Below are 26,479 nucleotides of genomic sequence, written 5' to 3' on the forward strand. Positions count from 1 at the left end.
TCTAGAAAAGTTTTTCTTTCGGCCGGATGTAGCTAAGTGGATCAAGGCCGTGGATTGTGAATCCACCATGCGCGAGTTCAATTTCCCTCGTTCGCCCATCAATCTAATCTACTTATTTTAATTAATTAAATAGTGAATTTCTCATATTTCTTGTAAAGACGAAGAAACAAATTCGATTTTCTCTATTCTACTATTTACTACGACAATGAAGAATCAAATTATCACTATATTTATTTCTTTTTCTACTTCTTCTTTCAAGTGCAGAATAATCCCAAGGAGTTGCGAGTTTTTTTCTACCAACTGAGGCCTCAACTAAGTTTAGCAAGATCGGATCCAAGAGCATAGGGCCTTGGCCCTCCTAATTTTTTTTTAACAGAAGTTCACAATTTTAATTATATAAAGTTATTATATATTATATAATTTTATTTTTTATTTAAAAAATAGAATAAATAATTATCTTATATAAATAATTAAATTATTAAATTCAAAAACAAGTAACAATCCTTAGATTAAAAAAATATTATTTTCAATTACTTTTCGATTAAATAAATTTTTAAATCTTTAAATATTTACACTTTTTTTTAAATATTTTTTCTCTTAATTCTCACATCTATTATCATATAAAAATACTTTAATATTATCAACATCTAATTAGATGTTAGAAAAATCTTTATATATTATAGTACATGCATAAAAGTAAATTATTTTAAAATTTATTTATTTATTTATGATAATAAAATTATAATATATTAAGTAAATTTATTAAAATATTATATTTTATATATTTTATTATTAATATATTTTAAATACATATAACAAAGTTATTAGAATAACTTATTTATATTATTTTGTAGCATGTTATTTTATGATTTGAAGTATAAAAATATAGCGTACAGTCATAATAATATTTGTTTATATTCTATCTCAAAAAATATAGACAGGCCTAAATGAATAGAGGCACACTCAGTAAATTCAACTACTACTATACCTATCCGACTTCATAGAAGTCGGGCGCGACGACGGCAGCTCATCTCTACTTATTTTGATAGGTAATTAATTTCTAAGATATCTCTCATTTATTTAGAAGAGAAATCTCAATAACTTTTCTAGAAAAAAAGGAACAGTTATCCACTGTTAAAGGTGGAACTACTCTCAAAAGATAATTATCTTTTCTACTATAAATAAACAAACACTCTTAGATATATGGAGAACCCAACCTACTAAAAACGGAAATGGATTCTCTCTATTTTTTTTAACACTTAAGAGAATAAAGTGTGATCTCTCACCTTTAATTCTATAAGTGGGATAAAAAATAAATAGGAGAGAGAGAACAATGAAGGGTGAGATTAAACACTGGACACCATCCAATTATTTTGTTTCCACTGGAGAGGATCCACTCCCACTAAAAACTTGCTTAAAACTCTTACTAATTTAAGTATCGAAATTCCTTGCGGATACCTTCTCCATCTCCTCACAAAAAATTTAAAACAGCGGCACCAAGAGACGTTGAACGCTGCCCCAAAGGAACTTAGCATGTTAAGTCCAAAAAACAACCCACTTTTAGGTAAACAATACTCAACAAAATAAACTAATTAAAAAAATAAATAATTTTTATATTTTATCAAATTCAAAATAAAAAAATTATAATAAGAACTGAGATAACTTTTTTATATAACGAGCATTTATTAGTATTTTTTAATTAAAAAACATTAAGCATGAGTATATATTACTAAATATATAATATTATATTTAATTATATAATATTTTAATTTTCAATTTTTTTTTATCAAATTTCTGGATTCGTCTTTGCAAGTTAGTCCAACGACTTCAGGATTAATTATAAAAAATTTTAGTTAAAAAAAAGAAAGAAAAAACACAAGAAAAAGAAATATTTGATTGGACTCACCTACAATGTGTAATAAGTTTTGAATCTTCATTTTGTTGTTGGCCAACTTTGGCGAGGATATCATTGCAAATATTTACCTTGAGATATGATTGATAATGTATTCTAATTAAATTCTATTTTATTTTAACGATGGAAAAAAAATTCAAGAGTTCCTGATTTGCAATCTTATATGAAGCCAAAAATGATTGATGCATGCCTTTTATGATCATAAAGTTTTGCCACCGTTACAACTTTGATTGGGTTAATTTACCAAACTTGGCAATTTTTCCTTCCTTCCCATACTATGTCTCGGCAATTTGTGGACAAACCTATATGCTTCTTTTGGAGGAAGAGGAGAGCACTTCCTTTTTACACTAAATTATTGATAGCACTTTGCCCATACATTATGAAAGCCTCAAACGAATAAAAAACCCTTTTCTTTCTATCTCCATTTCTCGTGGTTTTCTCTTGCTCCTTTAAATGATGAAAAATTCTTAGTATAAAATACATTAATTAATGTGTATAAATTTTAAAAAATATAAATATAAATTATATTGATTAATGTGTATAAATTTTAGTTTTAATAAATATAAATATAAATTATATAACTTTTTTATAAAACTCTTATAAACATGAATACAAATTATTACTTATTAAGTGTTAACTAAAAATAATAATATTTACGATTATATAGCATTGGTCTTAAATTATATTGGACTACACAGCGAGATCATAAATTACGTGCATTTTACTACTCAGCGGAAATTAAAGCGCCCATCAAACTGAACCATTACGAAATTTTTGTCTATATACATACACACATGAATCAAAGTAAGGCTCAGTTAGGTCAAATAGCCTTATTAGAAAGAGGCCTTTTTTTTCCTCTTCCTTTTCTCTCTAATGCGTAGTGATTTGGAAGTGGTTGATTTGTTTTCCTTTAATTATTGTTTCTTTGTGGACTATGCACTCTACTTTGTGAATTCTGATTGTTTAGGATCAGATTTCTCTTATGTTATTGTGTCTTCTTTGTGCGGAGAGACATATATACACTCAATCAACGTTTTTCCTTACGCGATTGTCTTTCTTTATTTTGTGGTGCTCTCCTTTCACAAAGGATCTTGTTATCTTATATATTTGCCTACCTATGTAGCACTTTGTTTTTTTAATTCATGTTAAGCCCATTCTTTTGTTTTCTTTGAAGAAAATAAGAAATATACTATTCCAAGTTTCCAACACATATGTTGCATTTATTTTATCATAATTATTATCATACTCTAATGTATACCGTACTTTTTATTTATCACTAAAATAAGACCATCAGATGCAAACTACTTATTCTCACATTTCTTAGCTTTATGGTAGTTGATGTTGGGAAAATTAAAGATAAGAAGATCTACCTTGAGATATAACCAAAATAATGGTTAATTAATTAATGAGAAAATATAGGACCAATAGAATATCTGTACAATGTGTATAATGGGGTTTAAAAATGTTCGATCAGTAGGATAACAGATGTTTATTATCTCTGGTACTCTGGTTATTCTGGATATGAGTATATTGTGTTTGAGAAATTAGTAGTATTTTATCCTAGTTGTTTATTTTTTAACTCATATTGGGCCAAATAAATAGCCCATTGTACATATTGTACAAATATTTTATTGGCTCCCTCCCTAGTAGGTAGGGGTGTGCATGGGCCGAGTGAAACCGGGTTTGATGTGACTCATACCCGACCCGAAATATATACCGAGAATATTTATTAGACTCGAACCCGACCCTAGACCCGATGAAACCTATACACTTTCGGGCCACGATTATATCGGGTGAAAACTGGGTCGTTAACATTACATTACCTTGATACCTTCTTATAAGCTAACATGTGAAAATATCCAAATTTCTAAGACTCCAACCATTATTTGACATGGTAAAATTCACTTAGAAAAATATAACAAGAACCAACTCTTCTCTAAAATTAAAGCATAACCATAATCAATACTAATATTGTCTAATAACACCAAATATTTAAATCAATACAAATAACACAATATTATGCATTAGTCTAAAATCTTATGCATTTTAAACATAAAATATTAACTTATAGTCTTATAATAACTAATAATACAAAATATTAAGGTTTACAATACTTAAATTTCACATAAGAATAGCCATCATCCATCACTAATAACACAAAATATTAATTGTGTATAATGACCGGACCACCGGGCCAAACTCGGGTGACCCGAGCCATGGTCCGGACCCAACCCAAAATAATGACCGGGTCTATTTTTGAGACTCTTATCCGGCCATAGACCCAGTGAAATCACACTAAAATAACCTCTAAATTATTCGGGATCGGGTCGGTCCATACACACTCCGAATAGCGAGATTCTAATTTAATATATCCTGGTAGGTGAACCGTTAATTATAAAAATAATCTCATTACATTATCTGTTCCAAAAATTAAACATTTTAAATGTGATAATAGATGACTAACTAACTGTTTAAAAACTTTTTTATTAATAATATAAAAAAATAAACCATAAATGTATATAATTGATAACATGCATGTTTATCGGCCTCCAACATACACTAATGCTTTTCTTCGTCATTCCATGATTCTCCTTTATTTTATTTATTTTGTCCAATTGATCTCTGCTTCCGCTGGTTCCCTTTCATTTTTTTTATAGAATATACGATTATAATTAAATTTTGAAAGTCTATATATACTTATATAGAGAGCATCTCATGTTCTCATTGTTCAGAGACATAGATTTACATTAAATTAAAGAATCTATGTAATTATGTCCACTAAAAAAAAGAAGTTGATAGCAACAATAGTCAAAGTCGCGTTATTATAATCAAAGACAGAGACATAGATTTACATTAAATTAAAGACACTATGTAATTGTCCACTAAAAAAAAGTTGTTGATAGCAGCAATAGTCAAAGTCGCGTTATTATAATCAAAGACAGAAACATAAATTTACATTAAATTAAGGAATCTATGTAATTATCCACTAAAAGAAGTTGTTGATAACAATAATCAAAGTCGCGTTATTATAAGGTACGAGTCTCTGATCATTGCTGACTTTGCCAACCGATCCATTGGGAGAACCACACCATGCTTTTTCTTTTTTTCTGGCTAAATATGTGACAAAATAAACATTTGATGACAACTCATCCAATAATGGAAAAGCACGCAGCATACATGAAATGAAGTTAGAAATCGGAATAGCCCAAAGCCTAATTTAAGGCAATAATCATTAATAGTATTCAATATTCATACGGATGATCCTCGCATATAATTTATAGTTATACTTATGTGTATATTTCTTCATTATTTATTTAGTTTGGCTCCCCAACATCAAGATAATAATAAAAAAAAAATTGTTGTGTTTATAATCGTTCCTATCATCTATATTTTTTTAGGAGGACCGTTAAGGACAATTAATTTTGTAATTTATAGCTATTAATTAGTTATTATTAGTATTTTTGATAGTGTGAGATTATATTTAATGGTGTGAAATTATTTATTTTTTTAATGATTAAATATTAGTCAAATTTTAATAAAATTGCTGATTTTCTAAATTTTTTTTTTTTTTATATCTGTCACCGTCATAGTTATTATCGTATTGTTTAACCTATGTTAATTAGAAAACTATCAAAAACTGTTTTTAATTCGATAATTGAACTATAATAGGCTCAAGAGAATTTCACTACTGTCATAAGATAATAAGCCATAAAAACAAAACCTTAAAACAATTTGGTACATGACACACTAGTACAAATAAACGCATTTAAAATGTTCCGGTAAGAATCCTTGGACATCAAATATTCCAATAAAATATAAAAATTGGATGGGATAAGTTGAAGTCGAAAAGGACATTTTCAAGTAATCATTTAGATGGGAAGATCATAGTATAACCTAAGGTTAGTTAGAGGTGAGTTGTTTATTAAAATTAAAACAATGACGCTAAATGCACACTAAAATCAGTCACTAAAATTAATTATCGATATACAATATATATTAAAAATAAATTAAAATATATATGTATTTATATATAAATATATTTATTATGATTAATTTTAATAATTAATTTTAATGTGTAAATTGCATTTTTAAAACTTAAAATAAAGAGATACGTAAATTTAAGAAAATGTACCTCTGATTGTGTTTTTAATTTTATAATTTCTAAATTCTTTTGGATTATTGATATAGATAAATCTTTAGTATCCAATGTTCCATGATTAATATAATCCTCCAATAATAAGGTAAGGGAATGTACGATAAATTTTTTCTTTCGGTGACAACCTTGATATTTTGGAAAAAAAATTTAATGCAAAAGGAAGTTGAGTGAATATAACGAAGATTATATCTAATTTTTTAAAAGAGTAGCATTGCATGTGATCACTTAATATATATTCATATGTGAATTATTATTTCTAATTAATGTTTCAAATTTATATTGATAATTAATAATTATAAATTGATTATATATATATATATATATATATTAAAAAGTGAGAGATCTTTTGTCCATAATTTTGATGTAAATGTGATATTTTTTGCTATTATTATAGTTTTTTTTATGGGTTAAGTATGATTTTGGTCCCTAACGTAGAGGTCGAAAATTTATTTTGTCTTTAGCCTTTTTTTTGCAATAAAATGATCCCGAAGGTTTCAGTTTGTTTTAAAATCGTCATTTTTTATCAAATTTTTTATTTTTATTATCAAATTATCCTTAATAAAAAATTTTTTAAAAAGTTAAGAAAGAAAACGTGTAAAGAAAAAAGGGGAAAGGAAAAACGGGAAGGGAGAGGGGGGATTCGGGAAGAAGAAGGGGAAGGAAAGGAAAGAAGAAAGGAAAGGAAATGACGATTTTAAAACAAACTGAAACTTTTGAAATCATTTTGTTGCGAAAAAAAGGTCAGGGATGAAATAAATTTTCGACCTCTATGTTAGGGACCAAAATCGTACTTAACTCTTTTTTTATCCACCAAAATAAATTAGGTTAAAGTATATTTTTTGTCTCTGAAGTTTGAAAAAAGTTTCAAAAATACCCATAAGTTTTATTTTATTTCAATTTTGTCCCAAAAATTTTCGATTTGCATCAAATATACCTAGCGGTGGCAAGCGGGGAAGCCCGCCCCGCCCCACCTAGTGAGGCGGTCCTAGAATCCCACCCCGCCCCGCCTAACTACAGGCTGGCGGACTAAGCTCGCCAAAGCTCCTCTTTTTTTTTTTTACTATTAACTACTAAATAATATATTTAATTTCACAATCATATTAATAAATTTATAATTTTTAAAGGTAAAAAAAATTATATTTTTTATATTCATAAATATTAAAATATTTTTAATTATAAATATCTAATAAACATAATTATAAACCAAGTTTTTATCCAAAACATAAGTATAAATATTCTCTCCAAAACAAAATAAACATAATTCAAAACATAATTATAAATATTGTCTCCAAAGTAACATAAACATAATCCAAACCACTCAATTTTTATCTTCATACTCTTGTAAGTTAGGTTTTGGCAAAAAGAATGTAAAAATACTCCCTCACTAAAAAAACACTAAGCCCGGCGGGAAAGCCCACCCCGCCCCGCCAAAGCCCGTGGTTTAAGCGGTGCGAGTTAGGCGGGCTTTTGCTATTTGGCGGTCCCAATTTTCTAGCCCGGCCCATCTTTTTTGGCGGATTACGCGGGCCAGCCCGACGGGTTTAGGCCCGTTTACCATCCCTAAATATACCTCTAACGGCTAATTTTCTAAAAAATTTAAGACCAATTCAACAACAATTTCATAAGAACAACCTTCAATACAAACAAATCAAGTATAATTTTCATACATTATTGTTAAATTGGTTTTAAATTTTTTGAAAATTTAGCGTCGAGTGTATATTTGATGCAAATTAAAAATTTTTGGGACAAAATTGAAATAAAATAAAACTTAAAAATATTTTTAAAACTTTTGCGTTTAAGGACAAAAAATACATTTTACCTAATAAATTAATATATTCGATAAATCAAAAGTACAAACTAACTAAAAACATATCGTCTGAGATGTGTCCCACTAGTACTCCATATCATCATGTCGCGTATAAAATCAAGATCCATAACACATGGATCTTAAACACGCATACATGATGAATCTATACCTAAAACCACCGCGCTATAATATATGTACAACATATCTATATTAAGGCTAAATTATTTGGGGATGTTACGATAAAGATGCCATTTTCATCTTTTTGTAAAGACGTTTTTTATTTTGTGGTTGTTATTGATTTAAAAGCGTATCACTAAAAGTGTTGCTTAAAGAGAAAGTGTTACCTTTAATCGTTAACTTGGCTCTGATACCAATTTTTTAAAGTCAATTTTTCTTTTAATTTCTTTTTCGAAATTTCTATTAACTCTTCATATTTTACTTCAAATAAGTTTATAATTTGTATAGATTCAATTGGTGGTGCTTTATTTAAAGGATTTTGATAAAAATAATTTACAAATTTATAATCTAAAGTATTGACCATTTCTACTATTTCTCTTGTATGATTATTTATTATTAGTCCTTGATGTATATTTATAATTTTGATTTCATTTTTATAGTTTTTCAATATTGTTTTAGTTTATAATATTCTTTTTTGCATGGATTATTATATATAAAATCTTTTATCTGTTTGTCTTTTTCTTTAATATAATTTCTCAAATCCTCAAAAACTTCTTTTATTTCTACACTTTCTGTTGTTTCTAAATATCTTTTTAATTTTTCAACTTCATTCTCCATTTTTTCTTTCAACAGCTTTAATTCTTTTAAGTCATAATATGATTTTCTAGGCATTTATAAATTTTTTAAGTTTAATTCCAACTTGTTTATATTTATTCTTATTTCTATCCTTTTTATTATAAGGTCATCAATTTCGATCTGAAGATTATTTAATTCCCTTTTATACTCCTTTATTTTACTTTTTAATTTTTCCGCCCTTTTTCTTTTTATTTTATTTTTTGATTTTTTAACCTTTTTATGCTTCATTATTTATTTTAGAATTTCTGCAAACTCTATCATCGATTCATCACTATTTTCTAGAGATTCTATTAATTTTTCTAGTTCTTCAACTTCTCTTTTCAACTTGTCATAAATTATTTTTAGAGCTTCAAATGATCTTTGATTTATTTCAGAAAGCTGTAAATAATCCAAACGATTTTCTCTTTCAAAGAGCTCTTGTTTCTTGTCTTGATAAGTTACATATATTTCTTCTTTATTTATTGTCATAATTTAGTGTTTAGGGTTTCATTTAATTTTTCGACCTTTTTTGTTAATTCGTTTATTTCAGAATTTTCTTCTTTAATCTTCAACTTAGATAAACTTAAAGGGCTATTAATTTTAGATTCTCTTATTTGAAAATTCGATGAAACTAATTTTTATGATGGTTCTTTTAATAATAGAACTGGGTTTTCAATAGCTTTATATTTTGGTATTTCTGTTTTTATAATTTTCTGAAATAATTCATCGACATAAATTTTTTCTCTGTTTTTAAATATTATACTATGATGGCTATTTGTTAAAGTATAATTTATTGCATATGTAATTGAAAATGGTTCATCATCTTGTTCCATTAGATTCTTTCTGTGAAATTTATAAGTCAAACTTATAGATCTTCCAAGATTTTCAGTTGATAAAGGTATAGCGTATCCAAGATGGGCATTGAATTTAACATTTACGTTTGCCAAGTTTCCATGAACAATTCCAATTATTTGATCTATTGGGTCATCAGTAATTCTTTTGTCATAGATTGCTAGGCTTATTGGAGAATTAATTCCTTTCATATATGTAGATTTGATTAAGACTTGTATAGTACTAATATGAATCCATCCAATTTTAGATCTTTTTTGTTGATCCTTAATTTTCTCAATCTGTTTACTCAATTCTTCATCATTTATCAAAGCTATTTCAAGTTCTCCATTGGCGAATTTTATCTTTATAGGGGCTTCAAGTTGAATTTTTCTATAGTATATTATATTTTTTCTATTAAAAACTTCTTTTAAAGGATTTTGTTTATTAAAATTTTCATTTGATTTGAGATTTAATTCTGTTTTTAGAACAGCCTGTTTTTCATTATCTAATAAAGCAGTTAATCTATAATAATCAGATTCTTCTGTTAATTCTAAACTTTCTAAATAATTCATAATTGAAAGACTAGGATGAAGATGTACCTTTCTGGAGAAAAACTTCCTTTATTTAGTATATTTTACATAAGGTGTTTTTATCTCCAGAGGGGAGATTGTAGATACTAACTCCAGAGGGGAGTTTAGAACTATTTTTTCCTAAGGGAATTCTTCCTCAGACTATAGAATCGCCTCGGCAGCTTCCTCCTTGCTCTCCTAGCATATGAGTACTCTTAGCCTTCTGCTTTCTATTGTCTGATACCTCTTACAACTGCCTAAGCAATCTATTTATAATGGTTGGGTCTGATGGACAATTCCCATCCTTACCCTTCTTATGACGTCATTGCTTACGTCATTGTTTATTATCTTGCACCAGCTACATTGTTGGTGCCTTATGACCTAAGCACTTACGTCATTTATACAATAATATTGAGGGATGCTTCAGATGCACTGTCCTCTTCTTTTATCATGTGGGCTTCAGATGCATTGTCATCTTTTTTTATCATGTGGGTTGATTCCGTTTCATTATTGCTTTCTTCATATATTTCTGAGGCACATAGCTGGCATTTGTGGTCTTCTCTGTCTTTTATCAAATAGCAGAGATTCCTCTTTATCCCTTCAGAGAGTTTTTCTAAAAGTCCAGATAGGTTGTAGAATGCTGATTCAAAGTCCACCAGGAGTCTCATCTCTCTTTCTTCAATTTCATTTCTTTTACTAGACACAAGCAGAGTATTTCTACTTTTATAATTAATCCTTGTGTGAGATTCCTTCGTTATTTTTTGAGTTCTTTCAAAGACCCTTGCTAATGTGCTGGCTAGCCTTCCTTCATGACTGTAAATTGTTAAATCTTGAATCTGATCAATTGGCTGAAAATTTCCTGGAAAGACGGACATGAATATTACTTGGTGTGCTGGAACCAAGCATTCTTCTTCTTCATTAAAAATAGGTTGACTGTTTGTAAATTTTAGGGATATATCCCTTAGATTTATATTGTCAATCATATTTTTAAATCTCTTTACTGCATCAACGAATCCTGCAGGAAACTCACTAATAATTTTTAGATCATTAAAAATTAAAATTATATCAATTAATCCATACTGGAAAAACTGATAGGTATCAGATGGGGAAGCATCTGGAAATATAACCAGCTTTGTTAGCTGTTCTTTGGCAATAGGATAATATCCCAAAATTACCCTTTTTTCTTCAGTCCAATTCAGGACTATGTTAAGGGTTTCTCTGAGATTTGATCTACAGACCCTTTTCTTTTCCTTGATTTCAGCCTTTGTAGGAATGTTTCTTATTATCCTTGTTCTCTGGGTTTGAATTGGAGCTTTATCCGCTCTTTTTAGGGTTTGCTCTGGATGAAGAGCTTCATATTCCCTGAAGGATTCATTTGCCTCTTCCAGTGTTAAAAATCCTCCTTTATGAATTATCCTTGATTGATGTGTGAATGGTGCTGCTTTTTCCCAGGCATCATATACTCCTTTCATGGGGCCATTATAAATTACATAATATTTTTTATCTTGGGTGGATTTTTTAATAATTTCAGCAATTGTTTTATTTTCTGAAATTTTTTCTTCACCTGATTTGTCCACCATGCTTAGCTGGCTGAACTCTGATGGTTTTGCTTGTTGTGTTGATTTCATTGCTTCAATGGCCTTCTTGAGGGATTGGATCTGTGTCCTTATTTGCTGACAATGCTTGCATTTTTCGAGTTCTTGCTCATATTTTTGAATTTCTTGATCTAATGCGTTGTAGACGAACTCCATTCTCTTGTTAATGTATCTGCAATAACATTTTTGTCACCCTTAATATATTCATTTTTTATTGGATATTGTAACAAAAATAATTGTCATCTTACCAATCGTCCATGATTATAATCAACTTTTAAATTATATCGTATGAAACCTGTTAGGTAACTTGAATCTGTCCTTAATGTAAATTCTCTGGGTAGTAAATCAATTTTCTATTTCTTAAGAGATTTAATTGCTGCTAGAGTTTTCTTTTCATGAGTGGTATATCTCTGTTCTGTTGGAGTAAAAGTCCCTGAAATATACCTGCAAAGTAATTCCTTTGGGGAATATTTAGAATCTAGTGATTCTTTTTCTTGTTCCAAACTTTTTATAGCTTTCTTAGCTTTTAGACATCCTGACCAGGTTATGTCTGAAGCATCTGTTTCTACTATTAAGTAGTCGTTTTCTTCTGGAATATAAAGTTCTGGAAGTTTTTCACATAATTCTTTAACTCTTTGAATTTGCATACTATCTTTTTCATCCCATTTCCATTCTTTTTTAGTACTTATTTTTGGAAATAAGTTTTTAGTGTATTCTGTTATATTCTTTAGAAATCCTTGATCAAAAATATAATTTATACACCCTAAAAATCTTTGTAATTATTTTCTATCTTCTATTTTATTAGGAAATAAATTTACCTTTTCTAGAACATTTGGTTGAAGTTTTAGTTTTCCTTGAGTGGATAGAATTAATCCAAGAAACTCTATTTCTTGTTTTGCTATTCTTGCTTTCTTTTTGCTAAGAACTAATCCTTTTTCTTTACATCTTTCTAAAACTATTAATAATTTTTTAAGATGATCTTCTTTATCCTGTTTTGTAAAAATTAGTATATCATCAATCTATACTAAAACAAATTCATTTAACTCTTTTAGATTTTCTTCCATAAATCTTTGATAAATATCTGGGGCTTGTTTTAATCCGAATGGTAATACATTCCATTCATAGAGCAACACACTTGTTGATTCTTTTGTTGGGCAAGTAAAAGCAGTTAATTTCTTTGTTTCTTCGTCTAAACGAAGTTACCAATATCCTGATTTTGCATCAAGAGATGAAAACCAAGTTGCTCCTTTGATTTTTTCTAAAATAGAATCTTTTCTTGGAAGTTTATGAGCATCACCAATAGTTGCTTCATTCATCTTCTTATAGTTAATAACCATTCTTCGTTTTCCCCTTTTAATTTTATTATTGTTTTCGACATAAAAGGCTGGAGCCGCATGAGGACTTTTACTTAATCTTATAATTCCTTTTTCCAAAAGATCTCTACATTCTAATGAGAACTCTTATCTATCTCTTGCGGAATAAGGAATTTTATTTGGAACATTTATCTCTTTTGTAGGATCTTTTAATTTAATGCTTACTAATTCGTTATTTGTATTTTTAATATCTAAAGGATTTTCAGCACAAATTTCATCCAAAAGTTCTTCTATCCTTATTTCAAGATTATTTTTTGGAATATTTATCTGAAAGTATAAATTTAAATAACATGTCTCTAATATAGAAAATATTTTAAATTTTAAGATCTTATCTATAGTAGTAGTTGGTATTTTTATACGTTTTGATTTTTGATTTATTGAAGAATCGTGTGGAGCTTTTAAAACTATATATGTTAATTCTTGAATGAATGGATGATATAGCTTTAAAAAGTTATTTCCTATGATAAAATCCATTCCAAAATCTAACATATATATAGATGGAACAATGAACCTATAATTTTGAATAAAAATTTCAGCCATCTCTGCTTTTTGGTCAATTTTATATATTGATTTGTCAGCTATTCTAACTCTTAATGGTTTCTTTAATTTTTTCCAATCAAGTTTTATATTTGTACTAGCAAAGCATTGTGTTGCTCCAGTATCTATGAAAGCATTTATAAACTTTTCTGTTATTTTTATAGTAATAAATGTGGCATTATTACTCAGCCTCTGAGTCTGTTTCTGAGACATATTCAAAAATATAGTCTAAGTTATCATCAGATTCTTCTAATGGTTCCATGAAACAAGATTTAGCAATTTCTATTTGTTTAGTAAGATCCTTTTTATCCTTCTTTTTTGGACATTCATTTGCATAGTGTCCTTCTTCTTGGCAATACCAACACTTACAATTTTCTTTTTTATTGGGGCAATAGTCATTTTTTTGTCTTTTATTTTTATTGTTATTTCTTTTTCTAAAATACCTTTTTTTTTCTCCAGTTTGGATAGTATTTTCTTTTTCTAAATTGATATTTTTTTTTTCTTTGAAAATTTTTACTAAGACCATATTTTTGGGGTATCTCTTCATTATCCTGAGAGCAAATTCTAATTATATTTGTAAATCTTTTTTGAGTTGCTTCTTGCATACAACGTTCTTTTATTTCCTCTCTTATTGCAGAGGTTGCTCCACCAAAATTATTTTCAATTGTCCCTCTATTTATTTCTCTTATAAATCTTCCCATTATAAATTCATTAGCAGGATATGGAAGTTTTGTTATATACATACTAAGATAATGATTTTTATCTTCTTCTTTTAATTTGTAATAATGTATTCTATATTCACATATATAAGACTCCACATTACATAGATCATATATCTGAATATTAGCTAAATGGTTTTTTGCTTCTTGATATTCTTTATTATAGACTTCTTGTCTATGATCTATAATATTTTTTCCAAAAAATTCTTTATATAGAATCATCATTATATATAATATCTTATCATAAGCTGTTGTTTTTGTTGCTAATTCTTCTATTATTTGGTTTTCTATTGATGTCATATAATCTCTTATAGTTCCTTTAGTATGAAACCCTATGTAATTCCAAATATCTCTTCCAGATAATTCACTAAGTTTTGGATTAGTAAAGGCTTCTAATAAGAAGGAATTCAACCAATTTTCGAAAATTTCTTTTTCATTCTTTTTACAGTCTAAGTCAAGCATTCTTTTTCCTTCCATTTCCTGGATTTTAGGAACGTATTTTGATGGTATTTTTGTATATTTTGAATCTTTATTTATAAACCCTTTTTTAAAAGCATAATTATCAAAACCCGTTTCCCATTTAAATTGAGATTGATTATTCTTAGATGTTCCAGCTTCATTTTTTACTTGTATTGGAATTGCTGGTTCTTCATCACTTGAATAATCTAGGATGTGTTCTTCATTTTCTATATTTTCAGAATTTACTAATTCTTCTTCTATTTGAAATCCCTGTTCCATAATATTATTTTCTTGAGCCATTTTTAATTGTTTAAAAAGCATTGTAACTTCTTCTAATTTTTCTTCAATATTCATAATTTCAGTGGTGGTTTTACTTTTAAATCTGTTACGTTGATTATATTTTGAAACTTTTCTTCTTTGGGATTCTCTTTTTCCTTATTTCTTTGAAATTTTATGGATACTAATATTTCTTCAAGCATATCTACTATAGAATTTAATTGTGGGTTAAAAGTATGATAAAGATGTGGGGAGTCATTTTCATGGTAACATTTTTTTGAAATTCCGTGTGAAAAATAAGTTTTTTCGGGTTTTTGATGTCCTTCAATAAAACTTATAGTAAAATAAAGATTTTGAGAAAAATCATTTTGTATTGATTTTAAGAATTCGGTGTCATTACAATTAACATTAGTTAAAATCATTAATTTTTGATCTATTAATTTTGATAATTTAATTATTTCTTCTCTTAAATCTTCTAATTTACTTTTTTTTTATTAGGTGACGCTTTTCTTTGTGAAAAGTTACGGTTTTAAGTGAAAAGTGTGATTTTAGAATGTATGGTTTAAATTTTGCCACGTAGGCGTCTTTACCATAAAGTCATTTTTGGGATCTTTATTTAAGTGGTGCCTAAGTCTTCACATGGTTGGTGTAATTATATTATTCTATCCATCCACACAGGTTGGTTTAGATAAGATGTATCCAATGAATTTAATAGATTGGTTTAGATGAGATGTATCAAAAAAATGTTTGGTAACCAAAGAAAATTAGTCAAAAATAACCATAATTTGCATTACCGTTTATTAAATTCCTTTTGTGAATTTTTTTAGATTTAGATAAAGGAGAGAATGAAACTTTATACTGGATGGTATTTTGGTATAGTTAGTTATATATATTATATATGTAGCCTCTAGATTCATTCACTCATTCAACTTTTATAGACGGCATCAGGAAGAAAATGATTTTTATTTCATAGTAAGAGAAAACATGTGTGGTTAATAAAATAAAAGACGCACATTGTATTCTTAATTAATTTTGCGTTTCCTAATTAAGAAAACTTCCCTGAGAGTTTTTCGTTTTGGCAAAGTGTGGCTTATCACCTCACACAGTTGTATCATAGCTAGTATTATTATGCATGTGCAATAAGGCTTTCAAGTTTCAAACAATGGGTATGATTTCATAAGTAGCACGCATTTCTACTTTTCACCAACTAGTCCAATTCAAGATTGATAATAGTAAAGGTAGTTTTATTCCCCTAGTTAATTAATTTCACATTGATGTGCAATTACATAATTTCTGTAATATGCAAGAGTAGCTGTGCTTGCATTAGTGGAAATTGACATAATTTCCCTTTCTTAAATTAATTACTCCTATATGATAGATCTCATCTCTCTTCCACATTAATATATCATTTATTTACAAAACCCGCCCTTTCCTTAATTAAGTATGCATTATTGTTTCGTTAATTATTTATCACAACCGACCCTTGAGAAAACTAACGCAGATCCTCTTCCATGCTTCTTTGTCTGGCTCCCAAAATGCAATTTTCTCCCTTACTTCTACAGCCAAATCATCCTGTCATATTACAAATCATACTTAGAATTTGTAGAATATTTTAGTCACTAACAAATTTAATTTTTCAAATAGTCTCCACATTAATTTTTGTTTTGTAGCCAGAGAAGTGTGTATATAGAATTAAAATATATAGAAGATGGCACTGGTAACATACCATAATGTAATCTTTATTAAGAAGGCGATCAATAAGGTGCAAAAGAATGTCTTTAGAGTATTCAGGGTGACCTTGGATTCCCATAATGTGATCTCCATATCTAAACATTTCAATTCCAGTTTTCTCTGACCAAGCAATCACCTCTGCCTTAGCTGGCAGCTCTCTTACCTAAAATAATTAAATCCCATATTATCATCACGTAATTATATTATAAAATCTTAGGGTAGACATATACATGAGACAATAATTATTTAATTTTGATGGAAATAATAATAATAATAATGTATAACAATACTATTTGTATATTAAAATTAGTCATAGTGTATTTGTGTATAAATATATGTGTTAGGTAGCTTATTTTCAATATATATTTTGTATTTCAACATATATTTTATATTAGTAACTGATTTTAGTGTATACGTAATATAGTTGAATAATTTAGACACATATGCACTATGCATGCACACACCTCGTCCCTGTGGCACTCAATAATAGAAAGCTTTAATGGAATGTCGAGAGATGTCAGTGCCAATGGTGAAGAAGAAGACAAGGTTATGGTTCTGACACCGATGTCCCAACCAGTCGGAGAACGACTCACCTTCCCTCCCAATGCACGCCCAAGTATCTGATGCGATTTTGGTACATAAATAGTTAAATACAAATATAAAAACCTTCACAAGCAAAAGCTAAAAAACAATTTGATTTATATATACATTGGCAAACATTATCATATACGTCATAATATATACCCGTCCAATCTATAAAGCAATCTTCAATTTAAAAAAATAAAGGCGATGTATCATGTATGGAATTCTGGCCAGTTTCATTTCGGAAATATTATTCAGAATTAAGATAAATAGATGTTGATGTAATATGCATTATGTATATTACCATATAGTAAAAGATACATTTTCTTTGAAAGTAACGTCTGCAGATTAAGGATGTATTTTAATTAAAATTTCTTTAAAATATATCCATAATTCATTTGAGCTAAATTCATTAACTAAATATGACACTAACTAGTGGGCCATGAGGTTGGATATGTACAAATGTACTTATTTAAACAAAAAATCAAAATATACATGTCTCGTCACTAACTAACTTGGGTATGAACAGCAACATGTGAAATTATAATGAAACAAAGTTAAAAAGGAGGCCCAAAAGGATAACCACGCAAACATATACTTATACTTAGTTTAACTAAAAAGCCAATTTTTTTTTCAACCAATATTCACTAATTTTTTTAACATTATTTTGTTATCATAAATTTGAATCTCTAAATCCTAACTTGTTTAATAAATAAAGAGAATAAATTACTATTTGTACTCGCATGTTGGTTACACAATTGGTCTGTTAGCATATTCTTGGTACACAAAAATTATCTTCCATGAATACAATTGTCGTTTTATTCTTATATAAATACATTTGTGAGCGTTTCTATCTTTCATAGATATAAATGGTAATTTATTCTAAATAAAGGTTAAAAGAATAATTGAGTAATTGATTGGTTATGTATATGAAAGTAGCGATTCTTGCAGTTTGGACGTGGCAATATGTAATATGCGGGTGGAATGAAAGGAACAAGTTGGCACTTACCTGGTGGCCAAAGCAAATGCCGAGGATCTTCTTGTTCATGGAGTTGAGTTTGTGGAGCAAATTGATGAGGTCATGGATCCACGTGTCATTAGCATAGGCATCGTTACAGCTGCCAGTGATAACGAAGCCATGGTAGAGAGGCAACTCATGCTCGTCTGGAAATTCACCCATGGCCACCCTGTAAACGTCCCATGTCTCCCCTGCCTCCGCCAGCATTCTTACGAAAACCCCAAAATACCCTCCGTGCTTCTTCCTCACGTACTCCGAATCCTCTGCGCACAGCAACACCGCGTACCTCTTCTCCTCATCTCCCTCCATCTCTCTCTCTCTCTCTCTCTCTCTCTTTCTCTCGTCAGGTGTATTTATGCTGAGCTCTTGCCAATGGCAAGCCTCTTTTTAAAAGCCAGTGCCGGTGTTACCAAACTGCCCATGCTTTTTTCACTTTATTACATTTTTATCCTTACTCCAAGAAGGAATGAAAAAGGAAAACGACCCTTGCCTTGCGAGTCGTGGTTTTGACCCCAAGACTGCATTTGTAAACGCCGTTATTTTTTTATTTTTTTTTTCCGTAGTCGATAGTTGATACTTGATACTCAACAACAACAACAGCATATAGTTTTGATTAAGCGGCAACATGAATGTGGCCGGAATTATGGATAAGGGGTAAAATACCTAATAATGAATCTGTTCTTGATAGAGATATAAATTCGTAGTAATAAATGGGATCCGATTCCATGGTATAATCAAGTGTACCAATTGTTTCAAGAGTTCCGAATCTTTTGGTTTTTCATTGCTTTCACCTTATTATAATCTTATCACTGCTGTAGTGCTGTCTATTATTGGCGAAATTAAAGGTAACGCTCTTTATAATTTAGGAATAACGATTAACTTATTATTATTATTTTCAGAAACTCAAGAGTAAAATAGAGTTGTTTTCACATCAACTCATGCAGGATTAATGACCAACATGTAATCATGTATTGTGTTGTGGTTCAAAAAAATTGATTTGTTTTCAAATCCCTTAAAAAAATAGTTTATTTGAATCAAATCAAAACCAACCTGTTTTTTTCTTTATATTAAAAACAAATTGATTTTTTAGTTAAACATATCTCAATAGTTGAGCCTGTATGGCTGTTTCTTTACGTAAACACAATTCTGGCCATAAATATATAGTCACTATTTTTTTTTATCGTTGCAATAGTGTGATAACGAGAAGAAGTTTGTACAATAAAGTACAAAGAATATGTAAAACTTTTGTTACACAAAGTGCATAATAAGTTAACAATTATTTCTTTTGTTTCTTCAACGCAAAAGCACAAATATTCTCGATCAAAAGTGAGGAAATACACAGATAAATTCTTATTTATATATTATACGGAATATTAATTTTTTTTATTCTAAGAAATGATCTTGGCCATTTATTTTAAAAAGTAAGAGAAGAGAAAGTGAAAAGTAAAAAGGAAATAAAATGTGAAGAATTTTTTTTTCTCGTTAAAATAAATAAGAATTTTTAGAATACACTGGGTATATTATTGATGATTCTACTTTGTGCTCGTTATTCTAACGAAAGAAGAAAGAGTCACATCATATTTTGCAATTATATATTGTAACAAACAAAACATGGAATAAACGTTGTTTATGATTGATTTCTTTTGTTTTTTAAAGATTGAAGTGAGATTTTGATCTCATTCACAATATGTTGAATATTTCCTTAACGGTTTGAACTTGAATCAGATCTTTTGTTTAATACATATGCAGTGAAGACGTGAAAACCAATCATTGATAATAATAAATTTGTGAAAGAATAGAAAAATAAAAGAATTGTGAAAAAGAAAAGATGAAATTTTATTAATTGTTGATTGAATGAATTGTAAATTATGAAGGTAAAACTAAGTATATATAGAGTATTGGCCTATGAAAGATAAAAGTAGATAAAGATAAGATAAAGATAAAGATAAAGATAAAGATAAAGATAATTATAAGATAAGATAAAGACTAAATTATAATTTAATTTGTGTATTTTGTTGGGCTGAATTTGTGGGCCGTGAGACGTCTTTATTGTTGTCATGGGCTAAGGTGGAAGAGTGATTTAATACGCCCCCGCAAGCTGGAGGATGAAAGATGTCAAGAACACTAAGCTTATTCAGATTAAAATGGAAGAGTTGAGGAGACAAAGGCTTGGTGAAGATGTCAGCTAGTTGTCCAGAAGAGGGAATCGGGAGAAGTTTCATCACTCCAGCTTGAGCTTTTTGTCGAACCAAGTGACAATCAACCTCTAAATGTTTGGTCTGTTCATGAAAAATCAGGTTAGCAGCAATATGAAGAGCACTCTGATTATCACAATATAAAACTGGTGGGCGGATAGGAGAGATGCGTAAAAATTGTAACACATTTAGTATCCATTGAAGTTCACAAGTTGTGTTGGCAAGTGCACGATATTCTGCTTCCGTGAAAGAGCGGGCAACGGTGGTTTGTTTCTTGGTCTTCCAAGAGACTAAAGAACTGCCTAAGAAGAAACAATAACCTGTTAAAGATCATCGAGTGTCAGGACATCCGGCCCAATCAGAGTCACTGAAGCCGAGAAGCTAAATTTCTGATTCCCTTGGAAAGAAAAGTCCTTTGTCGGGACTAGTTTTCAGATGTCGTAACACATGCTTGGCAGTTTGAAGATGAGATTCAGTAGGAGATGCCATGAATTGACTTAATTGTTGAGTAGCATACATGATGTCCGGTCGAGTAGTGGTGAGATAGATAAGACGGCCAACCAAACGACGATATACAAAAGGGTCGGATAGCAGGGGACTTTTGTCTTGATATAGTCTTGTGGTACTATCCATTGGAACAGAGGCAGGTTTAGCACCTAATAAACCAGAATCCTCCAAAAGATCAAGACAATATTTTCTCTGAGATAAGCAAATTTCCTTCTCTGATTGAGCAACTTCAATACCCAAAAAATATTTTAATGGGCCCAAGTCTTTAATTCGAAAGTGTTGGTGCAAAATAGACTTAATGGCAGCAAGTTCAGAAATGGAATTACCAGTGAGAACAATGTCGTCAATATAGACTAAAAGGATAGAAATTTGATCACCAATGAATTTGACAAATAAACTATAATCATATGAGGTCTGCTGATATCCATGAGATAGCAAAAGATGAGAAAGTTTCTCATACCACATACGACTAGATTGTCGTAAACCATACAGTGACTTTAGTAGCTTACAGCATTGATTCGGTTGAGGAGATATAAATCCGGGTGGCAGAGTCATATAAACATCCTCAAAAAGATCCCCATGTAAGAAAGCATTATTGACATCCAACTGATGTATAGGCCAATGCTTCATAGAGGCCAATGCCAAAACTAATCTGATAGTGGCAGGCTTGACAACGGGGGAGAAAGTTTCCAAGAAATCAACACCTTCAGTTTGAGTGAACCCTTTAGCCACAAGGCGTGCTTTATATCGATCAACTGAACCATCAGGCTTACGTTTGATGCGATAGACCCATTTACAGCCAACCGGCTTAACCCCTGCAGGGCAATCAACAAGACGCCAAGTTTTGTTCAGCTCAAGAGCATCCAACTCATCTTTCATAGCACTACACCAATTAGAGTGTTGATTGGCGTCCTTAAAAGATTTTGGCTCAATATCAGAATGTAGAGATAAAAGAAACTTTTTATGTGAAGATGAAAGAGAAGAAAAAGACATGACTGAAGACAAAGGATACTTGCACTTTGAGGGAGATTGATTTGTAGAGATAAGAGAGGAATTACACAAGTAATCAGAGAGATATGCTGGAGGTCGGTGAGGCCGGTCGGAATGACGAGGATGGGGTTGCTCAGGTGGTGAAGAAGGTGACGGGGGATGAGAAGGTGATGGTGGACTGGTGTCTAGTGTTGAAAGTGATTCGGTGGTCATGGGTTCAACTTGGTTAGGAAACGATAGTGAGAAAGAAGGAGAGGTTGTTGGAGAAAATAAAGAACTAGGTGGAATTGGGTCAATGGGTATAGGTGAGGGTTCAACTGGAAGACTAACTGAATCTTGTTTTTGAGAAGGTGTGTTTGGCAATGTTGGGCTGAGTGTCTGAAATTGGACATTTTTTGTGACTAAGGGCAAGATCTTTTCATAAAAAATCACGTTTCTAGAAATCTCAATTATTTTATCTTCTAAAACATAAACAATATACCCTTTAAAACCAGATTGAAAGCCAATAAATACAGCCTTTTTGGCTCTTGGATCAAATTTTGATCTGTTTGCCATTTGGGTAGAAACAAAACATAAGCATCCAAAAAATTTAATGTCATGATAATTTGGTGGATGATTAAATAAAATTTCAAATGGTGTTTTAAAATTAATTGCGGATGATGGAACTCTATTAAGTAAATAAACAGCATGTCTAACAGCATAAGACCAAAAAGATGATGGTAAATTAGATTGAAACATAAGAGCACGAGCTATATTCAAAATATGTTGATGCTTGCGTTCTACCCTTCCATTTTGTTGAGGAGTTTCAACACGACTACGTTGATGAATAATGCCCTTTGAAGCATAAAAATCAGGTAAAATAAATTCTGGTTCATTATCGGAACGAATAGTTTTGACTTTGGAGTTGAATTGTGTTTCAATTAAAGTAATAAAATTTTTTATTTGATTTTGTACTTCTCCTTTTGATTTTAATAAAGTAACCCATGTAAAGCGGCTAAAATTATCAACAATTGTAAAAAAATATTTATGATTATGAATAGAATTTTGTCGAAACAGACCCCAAATATCAAAGTGTAATAAATCAAAACTTGCATTGGCTTTGTTAAAACTTTGAGAAAATGAAAGTTTCTTTTGTTTAGAAAGATGACAAATGTCACAAGCCTCGTCATGATGCATAGAGATAAAAGGAAATTATTTATGTAAATGATTAAGTCTTTGTCCAGAAAGGTGTCCTAAACGAAAATGCCATATATTGGAAGGTGTAATGGGTGGAGATTGGATAGAATTTATGGAGTGTGTAGTGGATGAATTTTTACTGAAATTGGGTTCAAAGACATATAATCCCTCTCTCATTCTGGCCAAATCAATTGTCCCCAAATTGTTGCTCTGTAGAGTGCAAGAAGAAGATGAAAAAGTGAGTTCACATATGAGTGCTGAAGTAATTTTTGAAATAGAGATAATATTAAAGTTGAAATGAGGTAAATAAAGAACATCATGAAGAACCAAAGATGGTGAAAATTGAACGATGCCTTTATAAGAAACAGTAGTTCGAGAACCATTTGGTAAATGAACAATAATAGGAGAAATTTGTGTGTAAGAAATAAACCAAGACAAATTTGATGCAATGTGATCTGTGGCACCAGAATCAATGATCCAAGTATTCAAGAATGAATCTCGATTTGAAGAATTGTTAACAGTAGAAAAGGTATTGAAAGAACAAAGATAATGAGTAGTTGGGCTTGGCAAAAACTCAAGTTGGTTTGAAGGACGAGCTTCTTCATTGAAAGGAAGTGCCATGAAAGAAAAGTGTTGGGCCGACGAAAGGTCCAAAAGAGGCTCCGGATGAAGTTACTGGTGTGCCCTTTCTCCTTGATCCATGGATGTCAGCAGAGCTCAAGAGGAGCTCTGATACCATAATAAAATTGTGAAAGAATGGGAAAATAAAAGAATTGTGAAAAAGAAAAGATGAAATTTTATTGATTGTTGATTGAATGAATTGTAAATTATGAAGGTAAAACTAAGTATATATAGAGTATTGGCCTATGAAAGATAAAAGTAGATAAAGATAAGATAAAGATAAAGATAAAGATAAAGATAAGATAAAGACTAAATTATAATTTAATTTGTGTATTCTGTTGGGCTGAATTTGTGGGCCGTGAGACATCTTTATTGTTGTCATGGACTAAGGTGGAAGAGTGGTTTAATAGATAAGGTGGAACAGAAGCTCATCTTATGGAAAGCGAAGGTGTTGAATAAAGCAGGTAAGCTTGTTCTTATCAAATCAGTCCTGAATAGCTTGCCCAATTATTACCTTAGCTTGTATAAAATGCCACGGGTAGTGGCGACCAAGCTGATTGCTTTACAAAGGCATTTTATGTGGTGTAAGGAGGACGGTACCTATGGCATCTCGTTGGTCAAGTGGGAGTTGGTCTAGGCTCCGAAAAAAGGCTGGGGGCTTGGGGGTGGGGGATGTGGTGCTTAGGAACACAGCACTATTGTTTAAATGATGGTGGAGGTTTTCGAAGGAAGAATGCCCGCTGTGGAAAAAGATTGTCTGTTCTTGCAACAAGTTGTCCCCTAATGTAATGCTAGCAAATCAGTCTGTACCGGTCAAAGGGGGCCTTGGAAGGACATCTGCCAGCTAAATATCAAAGAGCAAAGGGTGCAGGATAAAATGGTTAGTGGTTTGGCAATGGAAGTCGGCAACGGTAGGAAAATCCAATTTTGGGAAGATAATTAGGTTCAGGGTGGTCCACTGAGAGTGAACTTCCCAAGACTCTTCTCTATTTCAAGCCAACAAAATTTTGTGATTGGGGATTGTGGTTTTTGGGATGGATTAGAGTGGATATGGAACTTTCAATGGAGGAGGGAGCTGTTCCAATGGGAGCTAGAACTGGTACATCAACTGCATAAGCGACTAAGGCCAGTGAGGATGTCACCTGAAAACGAGGATACTGTGGTATGGAAATTTGATAACATAGGTGTCTTTTCCATGAAGTCCTTTATGCAGGTAATCCAAACGGAGACGTTGTCAGAGGAGATCACGAGCTATAACTTCACCAGTGCACTATGGAAAGGCTTGGTACCCCCAAGAATTGAATTGTTTGGATGGTTTGTGCTAGTTGGTCGAATTAATACTAAGGAGCGATTGACTAGATTAGGAGTTGATATTCATAGTGATAATATTTGCGTCCTGTGCCACAAGGGGGTAGAAAATGTTGAGCATCTATTTCTTCGATGTGAGGTAACATGGCAGGTGTGGTGTTACTGGTTGCGATCCTTTAGTAGTGTTTGGGTTATCCCTGGAACCATGAAAGATCTTTTTGGGAGTTGGATTGGCATGCACGGCAGAAGACAAGGACAGAAGCTGTGGATGGTGGCGTTCTTTGCAGTGATCTGGAACATCTGGTTGGAACGTAATGCCAGAATTTTCAAGAATGTACGGGCAAGTATCGACTCCATTCAAACAAAGACGGTGCTGAGTTACAAAGAGTGGTATGACTGTGATATTTTCGGGAGTTGTTAGCTGAGTCGAAGGTGTAAGGAGATTGGTTGCTTTGTCTGTAGCGTTTATGTTTTTATGTTTGTTTGTTTTGCTCCATTTTAATGTGTTAAACTTTCTCTATTTCAAAAAAAATACATATGCAATAATAATAAAATATGAAGATGCTATCAGTATATTTTTTTCTTAAAAAGACTTCTGCGAAAGAAAGAATTTTAATTTATACTTTTAATATAAAGCGAAATAAAATTTAATTTAATTAAAGCAAGATACACCTGTTGGTCCATTAGATTTTTCTTTTCGTTTTTAACTCTTTTTACCTTTTCGTTATTCAAATAAAACATTTTATAAATCAAATAATAGCTTTGAATAAAGTAAATTTAAATTAGAATATTTAAATAAATTAAAATTTAAAAATTTTAAATTCTTTCATTTCGAATAATAAAAAGTCAACACTCGTTAAAAATTATTAAAACACATATAAAAAAAACTAAATCTTTTAAAATAAAAAATTAATAAAATAATAAAATAAAAAATTAATTATTATTAATTTTATAATTTTTATAAGATATATTTTTTAATTTTAATTTAAAAATAATTAACTTTTTAATTTATTATTTTATTAATTTTTTTACTTTAAAAGCCAAAAGAAGGAACCTGTACATTTAAAGAGCTTGTGAGTTGTGATGATCGAGATATTTGCATTTTCTTGGCATTTAATTTGATTTATATGATAGTATTATTATGGATTTGGATTCTCTAAATTTTGAATTTTAGTTTAAAAAATAAAGTTTGATCTTTTATCTTTGAATGTTTCCTATGATGCATGGATACTGACACGGACACGGGACACGACACGACACGGGACACGCCGACACACGAATTTTAAAATCTTACATGATACGGGGACACGCATATATATAAAATA

The 26,479-nt window shown here is 30.4% G+C and overlaps 2 protein-coding genes across 2 annotated transcripts; one reads left to right on the forward strand and one right to left on the reverse strand.

Moving 5' to 3' along the window:
* Positions 1–16,255: 16,255 nt before the first annotated feature.
* Positions 16,256–18,714, reverse strand: LOC107631057 (gamma-glutamyl peptidase 5). Its single transcript, XM_016334375.3, has 4 exons — positions 18,349–18,714; positions 17,222–17,377; positions 16,753–16,920; positions 16,256–16,598 (listed from the first exon to the last, which is right to left on the reverse strand). Exons 1-4 carry the CDS (start codon positions 18,664–18,666, stop codon positions 16,497–16,499), a joined length of 744 nt encoding a protein of 247 aa, XP_016189861.1. The 5' UTR covers positions 18,667–18,714; the 3' UTR covers positions 16,256–16,496.
* A 6,267-nt stretch (positions 18,715–24,981) lies between these two features.
* Positions 24,982–25,575, forward strand: LOC107633643 (uncharacterized). Its single transcript, XM_016337251.1, has one exon. The coding sequence runs from the start codon at positions 24,982–24,984 to the stop codon at positions 25,573–25,575; it is 594 nt and encodes a 197-aa protein (XP_016192737.1).
* The last annotated feature ends 904 nt before the right edge of the window (positions 25,576–26,479 follow it).

The sequence above is a fragment of the Arachis ipaensis genome, chromosome B3 (genome assembly GCF_059453495.1).
Source record: "Arachis ipaensis isolate K30076 ecotype BB chromosome B3, ASM5945349v1, whole genome shotgun sequence".
Classification (NCBI taxonomy): domain Eukaryota; kingdom Viridiplantae; phylum Streptophyta; class Magnoliopsida; order Fabales; family Fabaceae; genus Arachis; species Arachis ipaensis.